Here is an 18,933-nt window from a genome sequence, read left to right on the forward strand (position 1 = left end):
TTCTTCCACTTTTCCTAACTTTAGACTGGAAATGAATGCTTCATTCCTGCTGTTGCGATTACATTTTTCACATTGATTGTTTTACTTTAAGTGCACTTCTCTGTTTCTTACTCAAGAGAAGAGATTCAGGATTTTTTAAATTATATTTACTGACAACCATCACACTGGTAATCTGTCTACTCCTTATCCGCTGAGCACAATTTCTCCATCCTTAGTACCCTGGTTGGAGTCAAATGGAAGATGGGAGCATCCGTGTGGCAGAGGTGACGGAGGACTCTCTTGGCACCTATACCTGCATGCCTTACAATGCCCTGGGGTCCATGGGATGGTCGCCTCCTGCTCCCCTGGTGCTAAAGGTACATATATTTAGGCCACATATGTGAATACTCAGCACTTCCCTCTTCTGGCATTTAAAGGTTTACTGATAGGATTTACTGAAGTCTGAAAGGTGTGGATTTGTTTTCTCATTTGCAGACAGTTTGCTGCATATTGCAACATTTTTTATTTATTTGAAATACAGGAACTATTTAGAACGCTTCAGATTAAATGAATAATATACATAAACCTTTCCACTCTTTCCACTTTTTTGACAACTGCAACATGATGTTAATTTGCCCAGTTCAATAAATCTCACCCTGAATACGAAGGGCACAAGCATCCATCTGTCTCCAGGATTAAATGCAACTTCACTGATGTGTACTCTTCAGTGAAGACAGCTCTTCTCAATTTCTTTCTGGGCAGGACCCTCCCAAATTCTCAGTGGTTCCTGGAGGGGTGTACAGGCAGGAGGCTGGAAGAGAACTGGTCATCCCCTGTGAAGCAGAGGGAGACCCTTTTCCCAACATCACATGGAGGAAGGTAAAACCCCTTGCACATCATACATCCTCCCTACATGTGCACAGCCTGTCCACTGAATCTCATGTGTAAGGCAGCTCATTAGTCGGTGCTTCTTGTTGTGTTATGTCACATTCACTGTTTTCCACTGAGGAACCTTCATTTCTAAAATCACTGTCTGTAGTGGATGCTCCGATTTTAATTGCACTGTACTGTATGTCATTGTAGCATTTTTAATCACATTTTAATGATGTCTATAAAAAATGCAATCAGGGAACATATTAGATTCTCTCAATTGTTTTCTTAATCATGGGGTGTGTTTAATCCTGCTTACTGACTACTGTATGATTAGCTATTGTTTCTGTCTCTCATTTACTGAACACACATTTTATCATTTTGTATTGTTGCAGATGTCAGATGGTAGGTTGGGCTTTTTGGTAGCTGTTAAACTACTGTGTTTTTTTTTTTTTTTTTTTTTTAAGTGTACATTTTGTATGACACATGCCAATGCACTGTTTTCTTTATCTTTTGCATTGGCTGGCTCTATCTTTCCATGCTTCGGGTGGATTGCAGGTAGGGAAGCCCAGTAAAAGCAAGCACAATGTTCTGCCCCGAGGCAACTTACAGTTGAAGTCACTCACAAAGGAGGACCATGGGGAGTGGGAGTGTGTCGCCACCAATGTTGCCACGAGCATCACTGCCAGCACGCACGTCCAAGTCATAGGTACCTGAATACATAAATGCACAAACACATATAGATATGTAGACACACACGTACAAATATCAAATTCTCTTTCTTTAGCAACTATAGAGTTAGCTGTAGACCAAGGCCTCTTTCCCCAACAGCTTCTAATTTCTTACTGCCAAACTTTTAATTTTATGTTGCAGATTAAGATTAGTTGGCAATATTGTAGCAACCCTGAAGGAAAAGACTAAAAATGGTTATTTAGAGCCAGAACTGACTACATTTAAATTGATGGTAGTGGGGAGGGAGGGTTGATCTAACTGATTATTAGAATACTAAATGCTAAGTTACTAGCTAACTGTAGCTAACTAGCTTAGAAAGTAGCATTTTGTTATGTGTTAGAGGTTCTTGAACTGTTGGTTGAAATCTATAATTAATAACTAGAAAATGCATTTTCTGAAGAAACTGCTGTGTGAATGCTGGTAGCTGAATGTTTTGAGCTGAAATGAAATATTTGCTGAATTTTAAGTTAAAAATGTTAAATGAGCTGAAAAATACAGAATTTTTCACCTGAAAACAAAAGTGCAGAACTGTTGAAAGCTGACATTCACACAGAAGAAGAAGTTGAAAAGTAGCTGAACATGTTTAAAATGTACATTTGAAAAAGCTGACTAATGACTAAAGAAAATTCAGAGTCAGAAAACATCTGAATGAATATTAAAAATTCATATTATTTTAATCACTAAAAAGTGAGGTCTTTTCTGCTGTTGAGATAAACTCCTGACTGAAAATACCATGTATTTCAATGGGTCAGCTAGAAGGTTATCCCTCTACTTGGATCCACACAGTTTAAAAAGTTTAGATCTCTGAGCTGACAGACAGAGCTCATTAAGCAGGCAGGTGTGAGCCTGGTTGCTATAGCGACTCCAGCCAGTGGCACCACACACACACACACACACACACACAGACACAGGCCTCTCTTCTGCTGCTTCAAATAAACAGGAACATGACCCTGAAACAAATGCTCCTGAAGAAAAAACTACAAGTTGTATAGACAAAATTCTTTCACCGTGAGTGCCAGTAATGTCCAGTCTACAGAATTCTCAGTTTTCATGCCTGTGGAGTTTATAATGTGGACGTGGTGACAGTGTAAAGACAGCCTGTACTTATGATTTTCAGACAAATTTTTGGAGCCATTTTAACATTGGACTCTATGGAAGAGTTGCATGGAGGAGGCTGTGCATTGGTGACATTTATGAAAGAACCATAACATCTACTACAATAACAATAACATTGGATGAAAGAGGGCAACGATGGCTACGTTTTGAGGGTAAAATGTTGACTGTAGATCAAACACTGTGGACACAGCAGCAGTTTAAAGAGAAGATTTTAAGATAAAAATTTTCCCTGCTCCCACTAGAGCAGTTGACTGTTCTCACTCTAACCGTCAACATTCCGTCCCATACACAGCCATTATAAACTCTGAAACATGTGAAAAAAAAAGCACGAAACTTAAACTGGAACTGAAGAAAAGGTATAAAAGATATTGAAAAGATAAATACAAGCTGACAAGTTCAATGTCTTGACTTCGTTTTAAAGTTTTTGAATGGTGTCTCTAGGTCAACGTATGTGGAAGTAGTTAGAGTTAAAAGAGGAGGAAGTTGAATGAGAATTTGAAGAACCTCCCTTTGAAATACATGGTAGAGGTTGAGGTTGTAACCTCAACTCATTTCATTGCTGTTTTTCAAATCGGAGCTTATAGTTGCAATTCTCACACGTCTTTACAAAAGGTTTTTAAAAGTCCCTGAAGTCATCGCTGTGATATTATGCTTGGGTTATCAAAGAAATACTCTTCATCTTGGATGAAGACCATCATTAGAATGATGACGGATTTGAGCCTAAAAGATGATCCAACCCAACAGCCAGCGTCTACAAGCCAAGTACGGAGCAGTTTCACCGCTGGAGTGCAAAGTCCGCCCAGTGTGATGAAAGTATCAATGGTTGATCAATCTGCTTTAACTAGCAACAAACTTGCATCAAAAACAAAGCAATCTGAAGTTGAGGATCGACTTGATGACAAAAGAAGCTTCTCCACAGCAAAGAAGCAACGGTGTTTCTCTAAAGAGAGACCCTGCAGTCACACTGAAATGAGCAAGACACAGCAGAGGGTACCTAACATATGGATCATCGGCTCAAGTTACATAAAGCGAGGAGAGTGGGCAGCACGCCACATGTTTGGAGAAAACTTTGGACTTGATGCCAATGTTCATTGGTTTGGAAAAACAGGGATGCGCTGGGATGGCATCCTTCTTCGTTTTGATGCAGAGTTGATGTCCAGAAAGAGTCCACCTGATATTTTGGTCATTCACGCAGGCGGCAACGACTTGGGACTCATATCCGCCCAGGAACTTTCCTCTGCAATGACTAAAGACTTGACTGAACTGCATGCAAAGATCCCCTCCGTGACAATCTTATATTCCTGCATCAACGAACGCCAAGTGTGGAGGTACAGAAATCCAAAGTACATGATGGACATGGGCGAAAAAACTGTAAACTCAGTTATGAGAAAGGCAGTTCATTCGTTTGGAGGCTTCATCATTGAACATCCCTCCCTGAGATTTTATGACGAAACCCTATTCGGACCGGATGGAATTCACTTCAACAAGAAGGGAAATGAAGTGTTTCTGACCAACATCCGCTGTGCCATCGAGAAGATCCTTTAGAACCTGTCTCACAGAAAATAGACTTGAGAAAACGCACGACCTCTGGCATCACCCCTGGCTAAAATAAGCCTGTCTCACACAGACAAACACACTTGGGCTGGGTCAGGAGCTCCATCAAAACTGTCTTTATTTGATTACTTTAATATAGTCAAATAAAAATGAGTACAAATCTGAACACTTAAAGTAAACTTCATTAAAATAAAACGATAAATAGACAAATACAAGCTGAATAGTTCAATGTCTTGGCTTTGTTTTAAAGTTTGAATGGTGGCTCTATGTGAATGTATGTGGAAGTAGTTAGAGTTGAAAGACGAGTAAGGTGAATGAGAATTTGAAGATTCTCCTATTGAAATACATGGTAAATTTTTGTTGAATAAAGTTGAATAATTTAAAAAATATAACAGTCAAAAATGAGAAAAATACAAGCAGTAATGTCCTAAAGAAGAGGAATCTAATGGTGGTTGAATGGTTTTTCTAAGTTGAATGGTGTTGAATGAGATAGATGCAGAAAAACATAGGGAATATATAAAATGGAATAATAAAGATTAAAAGAACAATAATGTGAATGCTTATCAGCATTCACACTAATTAATAGTGACCTTTAGTCATGCTGTTGTGCATTTTTAACAAGTAAGGAAGCAGTATTAGATTTCAGTTTACAAGTGGACATGAAACACTAAATGTAAGGCTAACTGACACCATGGAGGTCTACACTAAAAAAAAAAAACTGTCACAGATTTTAGACTCCTAGATTTTAAAATTAAATGTCTTAGGTTACAGTTTTTAGATCATGTCTAGCACCATATTGTGCCAGTATAGAATGCAATGTCACTGGGTTGCTGCTAACAGTCCTACTTTAGTTTGTGTTAGCTAGCTAGCGACAAACCAATAACTCTGTGGAAAACAAGGAAACTAAAAGGCAAAAGTAAATGCCAGTCCAAGGGGGATCACTTTTGTACTACCCCTGGTTATGGCATTTTAGGACATTTAATGATAATTCACCTTGTTTCCGCAGGGGAACTTTTTCTTTAAACGATACAATACAGAGCAACAAAATGACACACTTCTGAACTGTTTTGCTCAGTAATTAGTTATAACTTGTCAAATTCCAAGAGCAGTCATTGGTCTTGTTTGCCTTGGCCTATTTGTCTTGGCCTTTGTTCTTGCTGACCACTGTGCCTCATTTATGGATGTAAGCCAGTCAAATCAGCAGAATACAATGGCTGTATCCCACTGGCTCCAAATTATTTTCCTGTTTTTTTGGCTCAAGTATAATAAGTATACAATGCAAACAATGCAAAAAAAATACATTGAGCTATTTTACTGGTAGTATTTACTATGCAGGTAAAATTTTACATTACTGGACCCAACTCAGCTCACAATAAGTTTGTTTGACAGGTAAAATAAATGTAGGGTACCACAGCAGGGGAACTCGGTGACTAATGTGCCCTTTTAAAAATTGCTTTCCCTCTCTGCAGGCACAAGCCCCCACGCCCCCACCAATGTCCATGTGGCTGCGTTCTCCACTTTGGCCAATGTGTCTTGGGAAGCAGGATATAACGGAGGTTTCCAGCAGACATTCTCAGTCTGGTATGGCCATGTGTGAGTCATCCTAGCATGCTTTGCTTCCTGCTTTTTCTTCTTCCAATGTGTCCTCTGTTATTTCTGAAAATGTCTTTTCCAGGGTTGTGTTCAGAACAGTTGTGAAAACGTAGAGATGGAAAATACATGGAGTTCCAGTGTCTGTGAGTTTTCATCTCTGCTCTTGGAATTTTCTTGAGGAACGCAATAAAAACAATAACAAAAAATACAGCAACTAAACTGAACTCAACCCAGACTTCTCTGTTCTGCTGCTGCTTCTGCTGCTGCTTTGCCACTGCTTGACTAGGGAAAAGGCCTGGGTTAAAAATATGTGTTCAGTCTCACAAGATTTTAGCCATGGCAGGTACTGTTACATTTTGAATCACAATATTTTCTTTTCTTATATTCTTATATTTTCTTACATCTGAGATGTCCAAAATGTATAATGCAGTACAAAGTGAGTTGATGATGTGCTGCTAATCCTGGGTTGTTAAAGTCTACATGTTAAAGTCTATGGTGTTTAAACTTCTTCAGGGAACATGTGGTGCTATTTTAACCCAGGTCTGCAAGGGAACCATTTGCATTTTGGATGATCGATGTGAACACTGTGTAGTTATTAGATGTCAAAGAAACTCCGGTAGACTGAAGTAGATTTTTTTTAAATCCAGTACTATAGAGCAGCGGTCCCCAACCTTTTTTGCGCCACGGACCGGTTTATGCCCGACAATATTTTCACGGACCGGCCTTTAAGGTGTCGCAGATAAATACAACAAAATAAAACTAGTACCGGTACCGAAAAAAAGAAGATTTATTCATAACACACGTGAAAAGACCCAGGAAAACCGAGTTAACGATAAAAACGATAACAAAATAACGCTGAAAACCGATAAAAACCCTGAAAACCATACATTTCACACCTGAGCCTAAACTCTCGCGGCCCGGTACCAAACGACTCACGGACCGGTACCGGTCCGAGGCCCGGGGGTTGGGGACCGCTGCTATAGAGTATTAATAACTCAGCTGAACAAAATGTACTGAAAACATAATGACAAAAAATTGATACAGACAAAATAATTCACTCTGGTAGTTGCTCAAGATGCATCTCTACTTTATAAAGTACAGTTATTGTCAAACTAGAGATGCACGTAAGACATGAATGTCACGAGGTAAATCAAAGGGATCATAACAAGATGAATGAGAAATGTGAGAAGAAATAAAAAAAATAACTAAACACATCTATTTTGAGATTTGGATGTACTCCTTGACCACAGTGAATGTCTAAAATATGCAGACTATTCACAGAATGCTGCAGCATTTCAAATCCCCATAAATGAATGGAAGTTGCTAAAGCTCGTGTGAGAGCAGAGCACCAGTGGTACATATGTACTGTCAAGGTCCACATAAATAAGAGAATAGATGACACAGACAAGAAACTTTACACATTTTGTTGTAACTTGTACGGTACATGTGAACTTAGCCATGTTAAACAAACTAAATGAATGAAAATCAAAATTTTCAAAATATCATAAGGCGCACAGGATTATAAGGCAGATTAAGCGAAACAAAACAGTCAGCTATGTCAAACTTTACTCAACTCATTCTTCTGGCTTCCTCCACTTCTGTACCATTGATTCATTAATGTTGAATTCTCTCGCAACTGCTCTATGTTGCAGTATATTAATGACTAACCTTGTGTTGTGGATGGATTATCTCAGTTGTTCTCCTGACTGAAGTTTGGTCCGTTTACAGCATCCTGCCATGCGATTGCATTTGTCCCTAACCATTGAGAACCCTCACGTTAACTTTTATCGAGTGGAAAAAAGTTAGCGTTCATCCTCCAGCTTCACTGTGTTTATGTTATGCTAGCATAGCTGTGTCACTAGCGATCACGTAGCACATCATTATATACCAACTAGTCCAACTCAGTAACCCTACAAACATTACTGCTGTTTAGTTTTCTGTCTTCATTTATGTTGGAAGTGATAACAGAGCTGTACGTTTGAATTTTTTCAGAAATCTCTCAGTCAGAACATGCTATATCATGTTTAGGTGGAAACTAGCGAGCTAACTTCCTGCTAACTTCTAACTCCGTTAAATTTACTAAATTCTGTTTTCATGGATGCTTGGATGTTAAACTTAATTGTTACACCTGGTAAAGCAGCAAAGCTGATCATTTTATTAAAGATGAAAGAATTTAGACAGTTTTTAACTCTTAGTGATGCTGCAGTGTTTGTTTGACTTTGGGACCTGAAGAAGACGGAGTTTTGGACCCAGATTACTCCGCAAGGCTCCTGACTATGGTAGTCATAATGCTCCAACTATAGACCCTGTGCACGAGAAAATGCTAACTTCCTGGTTTGAGACCGGATGTAGGGTTGTACATTTCTGGTAGCTTTACTTTGCGGTCAATCGCTACTGCGAAGATATACTCCAGAATCATGTCCAAAACTCGAAAACGGAAAGATCGCGTTAAGTTACAAAGAGCAGAAGGTGGGAACACTCACCACTGTTGTGTCATAAAAAATCTAATGATCAATTTTGACGTTTAAAGAGTTTAGATCGATCAGTTGTTTACATCACTCAACACAAGCAGAACTGCATTACAAAATCAGAAGACACATCGTCCACATTCAGAATAGTGTATAGTGACTGGTCTTATGATTTAAATAGGCAAATGTTCAGCATTCAAACTACAGGTGAAGAACAGTCAAACCAGATGTTTCCCCGTTATGTCGATATCAGCTAGTCAAGTACACACCCACACAGCATGTTAACAAACCGTGAAAAAAAGCCACACAAAAAATGAATGATTGCTGGTAAGGGTTTCTGTACATTAGTATTTACGAAGGGTATGTTGTGACTTACCTTCAAAATTACAGTGGTCCCTCGCTATAACGTGGTTCACCTTTCACCTCGCTGTTTCGTGGATTTTTTAGTGCAAGTTTGCATGCTTATTTTTACGTCACATTGTGTCCTGCTGCAGACGATCTCCTCCGTGATGTCTCTCCTGTACAGTACAGAATCGCTGCATCGATCGCTAGCAGTGTGACTCTGAAGTGCAGTACTAGATGTCCACGATGTCCACGAAACGTTTTGCACCGTCGAAAAATAAAGTTGGTTACTTGATTTCACCTATCGCTGGTTATTTTTAGAACATAACACCCACGATAAACGAGGGAACGCTGTTTACAGATACTGAGAAATATAACATTTGAATCCCTTTTCTCTTTTGCTCCGAGGCGCGGGGAAAAAATATCGGCAAGTCGATGAACATCATTTACAGATATATTGGGTAAATGCCCAAGACATCTATAGAAATGTAAATCGCCGCTTGATTCATTCATTTGCTTAACTTGTTTTGGACCGTAAACAAGGCGCGAACAGGACACCGGAAACAAAGCTCCCCACAGGAGTTTCCGCACCGGAAGTAGCATATGCTAACGTGCACATAGTCTATCCATCAAGCGGTGCGGCTTCGTAGCTTACCAAAGTCGGACTAAAACATTTTTTGACAGATTCTTGAGCGCCATGTAGCACATAAAATCGGTTCAAGGTCAGTAAGCACAATCAGAATTCATACATAAGGCGCACCGGATTATAAGGTGCACTGTCAATTTTTGAGACAGTTAGAGGATTTTAATTGCCCCTTATAGTGCAGAAAATACGGTACTCTGGTGTGTCTAAATGCTGAAGCCACAGCAATATAATTCTACAGTAAATGTATTAACATTCATCGTTGTCCTGTATGTGATCCACACTTTGTCGTACTTTAAAACTAAAAATTGATACACCAACAATTTAAGAATGTTGTTTGTTGCACCACTTAAATAGTGAAAGACAGAAAGCGAGCATCAGATATAGTGCTGCTGCCAAAAACTAGCCTTGCTTATCAGAGTAGCAGTGGTGCCCTCTCCAGTTCTATGGTTCTAGTTTAAACGGTTCTATATCAAACTATTACCTGAAAATTATGATTTCATTTTAATGTCTGAATTGAAAGAATAGTTTGTTAAACAGGTTAATTAGTTTCATTAGAGAAATGCACCTATGAGACTGGTCATTCCCTAAAATGAAGGCTATAAGTCACCTATCAGCTTTTCACCTGTTTCACAAAAACTACTCAAGATATACAAAAATTCAGTGAGTGATTTAGGCAAAATTCAGGAAAGGTCTCATGGTCTTTTTACAGTAATGCACCATGTTTTTGATATTATTGTCTAGAGGATGGGATAGTATCTTTATCTGGCAGTTTAGCAAGACTGTATTATGTGTTCAGCTTTTGAGTCTCTTCTGCTGGCACACGTAAAATCACTGTAAAAGAAAAAAACTGTAACATTCAGCTGTGCTTTTTATAGACAAAGTCAATACCACATGAAGTCTCTAATTAGGTGAGTGCAATTTAGAATAATCCCTCTTAAGCAATTTTCCAGTCATTACACACGAGTTTGGGAGCATATTCACTGAAAAACAAATAAGACAGTCAAGGAAAATGTAGTGCTTTATTCCATATTCCATACAACCAGCTCTAATTTGAAGGGATTCCTCATATGTGTGGATTTCTTTATAGCACAGTGTTTACAAGATTAAACACGAGAGTACTACTTGTACTTGCCACAAATTACACAATATGCAAGTAAAGATTATTAGGGATCATTAGCTTAAACATCAGCAGTATTGCTGGTGTGAAGTTCATTTGATATTTATGATGCTGTGTTCACATCCACAGGATCAGGATCGACTAAATTAAGCCCCACATGCTTTCCGCAACCCATCATACTTTAGTAACCCAGTGATAAGACCAGAGAGCAGCACAGATATAAAAACAAGGAGGCAGCTGCTTCAATTAATATTAATTAATCTTCATACTGACAACAAGCATCAGATCCCTCTATACTTCTGCTGTCATTTAAAAGGGTCTTTAAACCTTTCCACGACAGCTGATACACTTACTGATTGTTTAAAGCACTTTAGGGTACTAGTATAGGTCCAAACGTCAGCACAGAGATGGTTCTGAAAACCCTGAATGGACACTGTTTTGCTGCATTCATGCAAGTCTAAACTCTGTCAGACAAAGGTGGAAGTTGTTCAAATAAGATCTGGAAATGAAACGTTTTTTTTGTGGGTTCACTTACAGTGCTGTGATATTTCCGCCCTTCCCCTTGACATACCTATGTGTTTAAGATCATCAAACTAATTTTAATATTAGGCAAAGAAAGCCTGAGTAAATACAAAATGCAGTTTTTCTGTAAAAGGCTGATGGGGCGGGTGACGTGGACACCCAAGTTTGTGAATGTCATAACTCGAAAACGAAGTGATGTAGGAGCTTCAGTTTAAGTGAATCTACAGAAAATCTCATAGGAAACCGTGACCATTGAGAAGGAAGTGACTTAGGACTAGAAATTGATACCAGAAATCTTGGATGAGTTCGAATCTCAGTGACTTTGACCTCAAGGTTAGCTTTCAGAGATCAAGTTTTCTGAAAATCTTATGAATGCAATAACTTAAGAACAAGGAAAAGTAGGATCTTTAAAATTGATACCATATGTGCACCTACTAGGAGGCTAGGAGGAGGAGTACCATTGGCTGCCACCAGTATTTTTTTAATAATGATTTCATTTATTAAGGGAAAAAAATGATTGTTCGATTGATGTCCTTCCTGGATCACCTCTCCCCACAAACCGTCTCTATGGACGAGCCAAACGAAGTAATGAAAAAATACATCTAATAATGGATTGCATTTACATAGCGCTTTTCGAGACCCTCAAAGCGCTCTACAATTCCACTATTCATTCACTCTCACATTCACACACTGGTGGAGGCAGCTACAGTTGTAGCCACAGCTGCTTTGGGGCAGATTGACAGAAGCGAGGCTGCCATATCGCGCCATCGGCCCCTCTGGCCATCACCAGTAGGCAGTAGGTGAAGTGTCTTGCCCAAGGACACAATGACTGAGACTGTCTGAGCCAGGACTCGAACCGGCAACCTTCCGATCACAAGACGAACTGCCAACTCTTGAGCCACGATCGCCCCTGAATCTATCATTCATTGGCATCATCTGTGCCTAATTCTATCCCCCTGGATGTGGATTTGTCTTCTAAGCGGCCATATGACTGACTCCCGTCACGCTACGTGGCATGTATTCTTTGCTAGAGTTCCAAGTTTCCAAGTATGAGCCCATTCGTGCATCGTTGGACTCCTTGCCCTGGAGATTGAGTCTTTTTTGAGCCTTGGGTTTTGTAGCCGGTCTGTCTCCTTCGTCAGGTAACACCATAGTGCCACTGACCATAGTCAATCAGTGTTCCAAGGCTGCCTATTTTGTTTCATTAGTGACTGCTCAATTACTTACTGACCATATGTGTTCTGTCACCACTGAATTCCTTAGGATATTGTCTCTGATCTTGGCTCACAGTTCACCTCTAGAGTCTGGAAGGCTGGAATTGGTGCAATTGGTGTCTAGGTTAGTTTCTCTTCTGGTTTCCAAACTCAGACAGACTGAAAAGATTAACCAGGAACTGGAAGTGGACCCTCTGTGGGTAGTGCACTTGTAGCTTGCAACTTCCCTGGCTAGAGTGTGCTCACAACTACATGACCTCCATGTTTACAGGTCTCTCTTCAAGGTGTCCCTCAGTCACCAGCTATCACTGGTCCCATCTCAGGAAGGTGAGCTCTGTTCCATCTGTTTAGCATCACCTTTGTCGCTGTCTTTAGTTAAGGAGAGCAACCCAAGCAGTCTTGCTTAGAACACAGAGACCAAGTGACTGGGTAGCCGTCATCTTTTGGCACCTGCGTACCTTCCAGGTCAAAAAGTCAGGTTGTCTTCAAAAGTGTGAAATTATGATGAATCTAAAAAACTGTCTTTCAACTACACTACAAAAAGCAGATCATAATCAACCCTGTCACTGTCTCTTTGAAACTGCCTAAGACCCAAAACTCATTAGCTGAAACCTGTCTGTTTCAGTCCTCTGTGCCCTTTTTCCAACCCCCCCCCACCTACCTGGGTGATTGGGAGTTATTGATTGGGGTTATGTGCAAGACAAAAGACACAGGGTTCCATGGTCTGCCATTTTGGATCCCTCACTGGTCAAGGAGTTCCATCAAAAGTATTCCAAAAACCCAGTATGGCACTAAGAGGCTCCTATTAAGCAGGCGGTGTTACGGCCGAGTAGCCGGCGTGTTGTGGTGTGGAGCCATTATTGAGGCAGATGAAACACATGAAAACAAACAAGAACATAAACAGAACGAGAACTAACAAAACCTAGACTGGGAGTAACTAAAACATGAAACCTGAACATGCTGAAAACATGAACCACGGAGACGTCAGGAGGTAAACCGATGACTTCACAATGAACAAAGGGAGACAGAGAACATAAATACACAGAACGGTAACGAGGGAAGTGGAAACACATGGGAAACACAGCTGACACAAATGAACATAACGCCACAGAGGAAGCAAAACTACACACACTGAACATGGAACGCAAGACTATCAAAGTAAAACAGGAAACATAGTGAGATATAGACTGTGACAACAGGAGCCTGAGAGAGGGATCGAGAGGGGACACTTGACAGAGGGAGCGAAACATGACGGGCATATATGGATGCACATGACAGACAGGGGAGACATGGAACAAAACACGTGGAGGAAAACATGTAAACAGGAAGGGGAGACGAGACACCTCGACCAGACAACATGGAAACAATTATAACTAAACATAGCAGCAAATACAAAGATAAACTCAACACTAAATAATAGAAAACTAAAAAATTACAACACAAAGAAACCATAACCCCAAAAGCTGGGTCAAATGACCTAGAACCATGACAGATGGTATTGGCACGGTCTCCTGGTGCTCCTGTGTGCCATTTCTGTCCGTTTCTTCTCCTTTGTGTTTTTTTTTCGCTCTCCCTGTCTCCTTTCAGTGTGTGCGTGGGTTTACTCTGTTTGTTTCAGAGGCGGGATTCCTCTGGGTTTTCTCACCCTCCTGGTTTTTCACACCTGGAAGTTCTTGCCAATCAACCCACCTGTGTGGAACGTTAACCCATCTGATACTTAAGGCTGCAGAAATTCCTCAATTGATGCTAGATTGTTGGAGTTACTGAAGTAGCATTGTCTGGCTTCTGTGTGTTCACTGCGTTTGACTGGAATGGCTTAGATTCTAAGTGCACAGAGGAAAGCTGGGTTTGTTCTAAGGCTTAGAACAAACCCAGCTTTCCCACTCTTTCAGTCTCGAGAAACCTTCAGAGAGAGAATCTGGAAGTGAGTCATCTGTAAAATTAGAGAGAGAGAATTAAGTGGACTATCTCCCTTCCAGACTGCCCATTCCACTCTGACAATTAAGCGCTATACAAATACAGACCATTTACAATACCCTGCTCCATGCTTGCTGTAATCTGCTAAACCTTTGCTTCAGTGTCTCACATCTGAGTGTGAGCCTTGACATACTGCAAATGTTTAATTGCAATTCAATTCAGTTCAGTTTTATTTAGATATCGCCAAATCACAACAACAGTTGCCTTAAGGCACTTTGTATTGTAAGGTAAAGACCCTACAACAAAACAGAGAAAACCCCAACAAACTGATGACTCACTATGAACAAGCGCTTTGTCGACAGTAAGAAGGAAAAACTCCCTTTTAACAGGAAGAAACCTCCAGCAGAACCATGCTCAGGAAGGGGCGGCCATGTGCCGCGACCAGATTGAGTTCTTGCTATGAAGGAAGACACAAGCAGTTATTAGGCTTAGGGGGCAATTACTTTAAATTTAGGGCCTGGTAGGTTTGGATAGCATTTCTCCTCAATAATCATTCTCCTCAATAATCTCCTCAATAATCATTTTAAAATTGCATTTTGTATTTACTCGGGTTATTCTTGTCTAATATTAAAATTTGCTCAATGATCTCAAATGTGTAAGGCTCCATATGGACTTCTGCAGGAAAGGTTTATAGCATAACATATGTAAGTTGTCATTACCAGCATTTATGCTTATGTCTGGTGCATTAGGTGTTAATTGCCTTGTCGTCCCCACCCTTTGTTTTTCAAGGGAATATATATATATACATATATATATATATGTGTATATATATATATATATATATATATATATATATATATATATACATATATATATGTGTGTGTGTGTGTGTGTGTGTGTAATATAGGTCTCTCAGGTTTTTCCTCTTCTTTGTACATTCCCTTATGTCATTTCCGTCAGCTTCAGCAAGCGCCTCCAAACATTTGTCATTTGAGATGATGATTGTTATTATCCCATTGATAAAAACTACAAAATCAAGAAGTTGGCAAATACTTCTTGACAGCACTAAGGTGGACTGACAGAAACTGCAAAACAGTTTTGTGGTCTGCATGACCACAGGGGAGTTATGGAAATTATGCAGACCTCGTCCTGCAAGGCTAAAATAGAGACCATGATGTCACTGTCATACAGTTTATAATTTGCAGTTGCAGTGCTATGTATTAGTTACCATGGGTGAATTTTCCTCTGTGGATAAACCATTAACACTGAATGATATGTACGGGTTTTGGAGCAGCATTTATTTTCACCCAAAAAAGGAGACCCTAAATCACAGTACTGAGCAGCGGAGATCCTACAACAAGCAAGAATGAGACTTTAAAATCATAATAATTATGCTCCTATGTTCTTAAATGTTTACCATTGGTAAAAGAAGAGATGATGCTACACAGTGCTAAACGTGGCCCATTCTAACTGTTTTAAATGTGTTGCTGTCATCAGGTACAAAATAAGCATATATTTTTCAACATGTAGACACATTTCAAGATTTTAATATGTTGCTTCTGTTGTATTTTAACCACATAGCATTTATTTAAAAATATATTCACTTAAATATAAATTATTTATAAATTTGTATACTGTGATGTTATTTTCATTTCTCACAGTGTTTCAGCTTTTTTTGGAAACGAGGTTGTAGTTAATGTGTTAAAGAAAGTTACTTAATTTCTTGGTACCTGAGAGCTGATTGTAAAGTTTTATTATCGCAGTGCTTTAGACTGAAGGTTGTTGCTGTTTTTGTTTGCGTACAGTTGTCTGCTTGATTTGATTGATGAGGCACAGCTGAATGTGTGGCATGGGCAAACAGCAAACTGCAAAGCTGAGCTCGGCATGGGCTTAATACCATCAAGTCAAAACTGTGTTGTGAACAATGAAATAAAATATGTGGTACATTCAATTCAATTCAGATCCATACAATTAACCTATGCAATGTTGAATTTAGGTTTGAGATCAAATAAATTACATTATGATAAATCATTATAATGTGCTACACTGTGTGATGAAACTGGTGCTGAGAAAAGACTTGAATATAGTTGTAACTGTTGTAAATCAATGTCCATTTTGTCCGAAAGATTTAAAAAAGTCTTCCTCTCACCTCCTGATTTATTTCTTCAATATTTTTCCTGTCTGTGTACCTGCATCTCATCATGACTCCTGTGCAGGCTGAAGAGGGAGCGTTTAGGTCCGTATGACTGGCTTTCCATACCTGTGCCTGGAGGCCACGACTGGATGGTGGTGCCCGGCTTAGAGCCAGAGACAACATACCAGTTTAGCGTCCTGGCCCAAAACAAGCTTGGCACAGGCCCCTTCAGCGAGGTTGTCACTGTGAACACACTAGGTGAGTACACCCACTACTGCTTAACCAGGAGGAAAGGATCCAATAATAAAACAGCTTTGGCAGGCAAGTAGAGAGAGCTGCAAAAAACACTGAACTTAGAAAAATCATCCGGACATGTTTTTCATTTCATGCAAGTGTTAGAAAGGTAGTAGGCTATTTTAAATTATATTGATCTTAATTTGCATTCTAATATTTATCATTAAAAGGCACAAAAAGGCACTTCTTAAATGTTCTTCCAATTAAACATCACACTACAGTAGTAGAGAAGTAATTTCAGGAGGATCTGTGCTGTAAATAAAGTCTAACAAGTTAACAACTCACACATCGGCTCCGGGGAGGCCAAACAACACTCTCTGTGTGAGTGCTGGTCGTGTGATCTTTCACAGACTAAAGGAATAGTGATATCTTTGCATTTTCATATCACTTTTATTCATGAAATGTTGTTTAAATGTTTAAATGTTTTTTTCATTTAAGAATTAGTTAAATTTTCCCAGAATACTTTTGTCTCAGTGAATAATAAAGTGAATTGCTGGCTAGTTAGTTAAATTGAATATGAAGTGAGGTACATAGTTATTACCTCTTATCTTCCGAAGCTGAGTTGAAACTGAATTAAAAAAAAAAATGCTACTGTGTCTTCTATACACAGAAAACAGCCAACTCCCCATCATTTCAAATAAAAACACTAGTGTGATATATTTAGTACCATATTTAACCATCATGTGCAAAGAAACACTTTAATCGAAACACAGTCAGGATCAGTTTTGTGTCGTTACACCAATACATAGAACTAACTTCTAGTATCTCACAGACCTGAAGGTTAAACCAACAGTCACCAGCTCAGTGGTTCATTTGCTGACCTTTGTTAAGAAATGTTTACTTTTAAACTTTTTAAATCTAAATGACAATCAGCTTACAATGGCGTCTTTGGAAAAAGTAGAACTAATAGATATGTTGGAAACATCATTAGTTAACTATTCACGTTTTTACCACCGAAGTTAGTGAACGAGTTTGAAAGCATGGCTGTAAATATTTTAACGAATAAATTGGTAGGTCAAAATGTTTACAAATGCTGGTTACATTTTCATATGTAAGCTACAATTCTAAATAACATTCATTTGATCGGATGTAAAGCCTTTACTTTATTTTTCACCTGATCATATGAGCGTACGAGGCACTCAAATTAAGAGAGATAATAAACACAAAATTTCAAAGATTATGATCTATGAAAATGAAATAGTCTGTTAGATTTGCCAAATGTTCCACAATCAGATGTTTGCTAACTTGCTAGTTTTGTGTCTTTAAAAGTTTTGTTAAATGAACAGAGTGAACTGTTATTAGTGCAGGTGTGGATCAGGTAGTAGGTCGCCTAGTAGGTCTTCCAGTTGAAAGTGAATTGATCCTCCTGCACTCCAGGTTTCAAAGTATCCTTGAGCAGTATACTGAACCGTATTACCCCCTGGTCATCTGCTGGAGTGTGAGTGGTTAAAGTAGGTATAGATAAATAGACATGATGAATAGAAAAGTGCTGTATAACTACCAGTCTAGTTTAGTTCTTTCTTGTTCACGATTAACCACTTCATAAATTCAAGTCAAAAAATTCACGTTTTAGGTGGTACAACAAAAGTTACTTTTAACCCAGATTAACTTAAAATACAATAAAAACAAAATGTATGAATTTACACTAATGCTAAAAGATAATCTGACTCAACAAAATTCCTCTGTAGTGTATACAGTGCAACCGCTCAAAGGCCCAATAGCAGTTTAGCAAGGCTCGATTAAATTTAGCATACCTTAAAGATGAAAATGTTATAAGAGTGCTAGCAAAAAATGCTAAGTTGTGACTGACATATATGCTACCAGAATAAAATGCTTATAAATGTGATGTATGTGGTGGCTTTGATATAATGCATCACCATTATTGTTACATGTATAGTCACAGTTAGATTTAAATGTGTGATAGTGTCAGTGTGTAGAGGGGAGCTGATTCACTTTTATCCTGCCAATGGACACTTGCTACTTGCTCAAGATAACTGAATCTTTAACAGACATTTTCAACTCTAAAATTCTCTTCCAGTATTTCCTACAAGTACCCCTGAACCATTGGTGCTGCTTACCCCACCACGGTGCCTCACAGCCAATCGCACGCAGCAGGGAGTCCTGCTCACCTGGATTCCGCCTGCCAATCACACAGCACCTATCCAGCATTATGTCATGGAGTTTCGCCTGGGGGAGCGATGGGAGGTCTTGGACGACAGCATTCCTGCAGGGGAGACAGAGTTGGTTGCCCGAGATCTCATCCAGGTAAAAGCCTGAACGCAAAATGGAAGTTTAAAACCAGACTTGCGTCTTTCCAAGCTAAGAGGTTGCTTGAGACATGGAGGAAGGTGAAAGACCTTAACCTCCTGGGACCTGGCATGCACATATGGGGGCATCACATTTTGGGTTGCCTTGACCACAGTACTAAATTTTTC

General features: G+C 39.3%; 2 protein-coding genes across 6 annotated transcripts in view; both read left to right on the top strand.

The window, feature by feature from the left end:
* igsf9bb (immunoglobulin superfamily, member 9Bb) overlaps positions 1-18,933 on the top strand; it is a 152,031-nt gene that overhangs the window by 82,860 nt on the left and 50,238 nt on the right. For 3 of the 5 annotated variants that reach the window (XM_084941544.1, XM_084941546.1, XM_084941549.1), the window contains exons 9-14: positions 216-356; positions 742-858; positions 1,408-1,558; positions 5,721-5,844; positions 16,287-16,462; positions 18,537-18,763. In XM_084941544.1, coding sequence (XP_084797670.1) covers positions 216-356; positions 742-858; positions 1,408-1,558; positions 5,721-5,844; positions 16,287-16,462; positions 18,537-18,763 — 936 coding nt within the window. The remainder of the gene's footprint in view (positions 1-215; positions 357-741; positions 859-1,407; positions 1,559-5,720; positions 5,845-16,286; positions 16,463-18,536; positions 18,764-18,933) is intronic. The other 2 variants (XM_084941545.1, XM_084941547.1) reach the window with 1 other exon arrangement.
* LOC146378652 (uncharacterized) lies at positions 1,855-5,697 on the top strand. The gene has a single exon (XM_084941550.1). The coding sequence runs from the start codon at positions 3,346-3,348 to the stop codon at positions 4,240-4,242; it is 897 nt and encodes a 298-aa protein (XP_084797676.1). The 5' UTR covers positions 1,855-3,345; the 3' UTR covers positions 4,243-5,697.

This window comes from Perissodus microlepis, chromosome 10 (genome assembly GCF_051167445.1).
Source record: "Perissodus microlepis isolate ML-2025 ecotype Zambia chromosome 10, ASM5116744v1, whole genome shotgun sequence".
Classification (NCBI taxonomy): domain Eukaryota; kingdom Metazoa; phylum Chordata; class Actinopteri; order Cichliformes; family Cichlidae; genus Perissodus; species Perissodus microlepis.

Coding starts and splice junctions, on each gene's coding strand:
- LOC146378652 (XM_084941550.1), top strand. CDS start 3,346: ATGCTTGGGTTATCAAAGAAATACTCTTCATCTTGGATGAAGACCATC.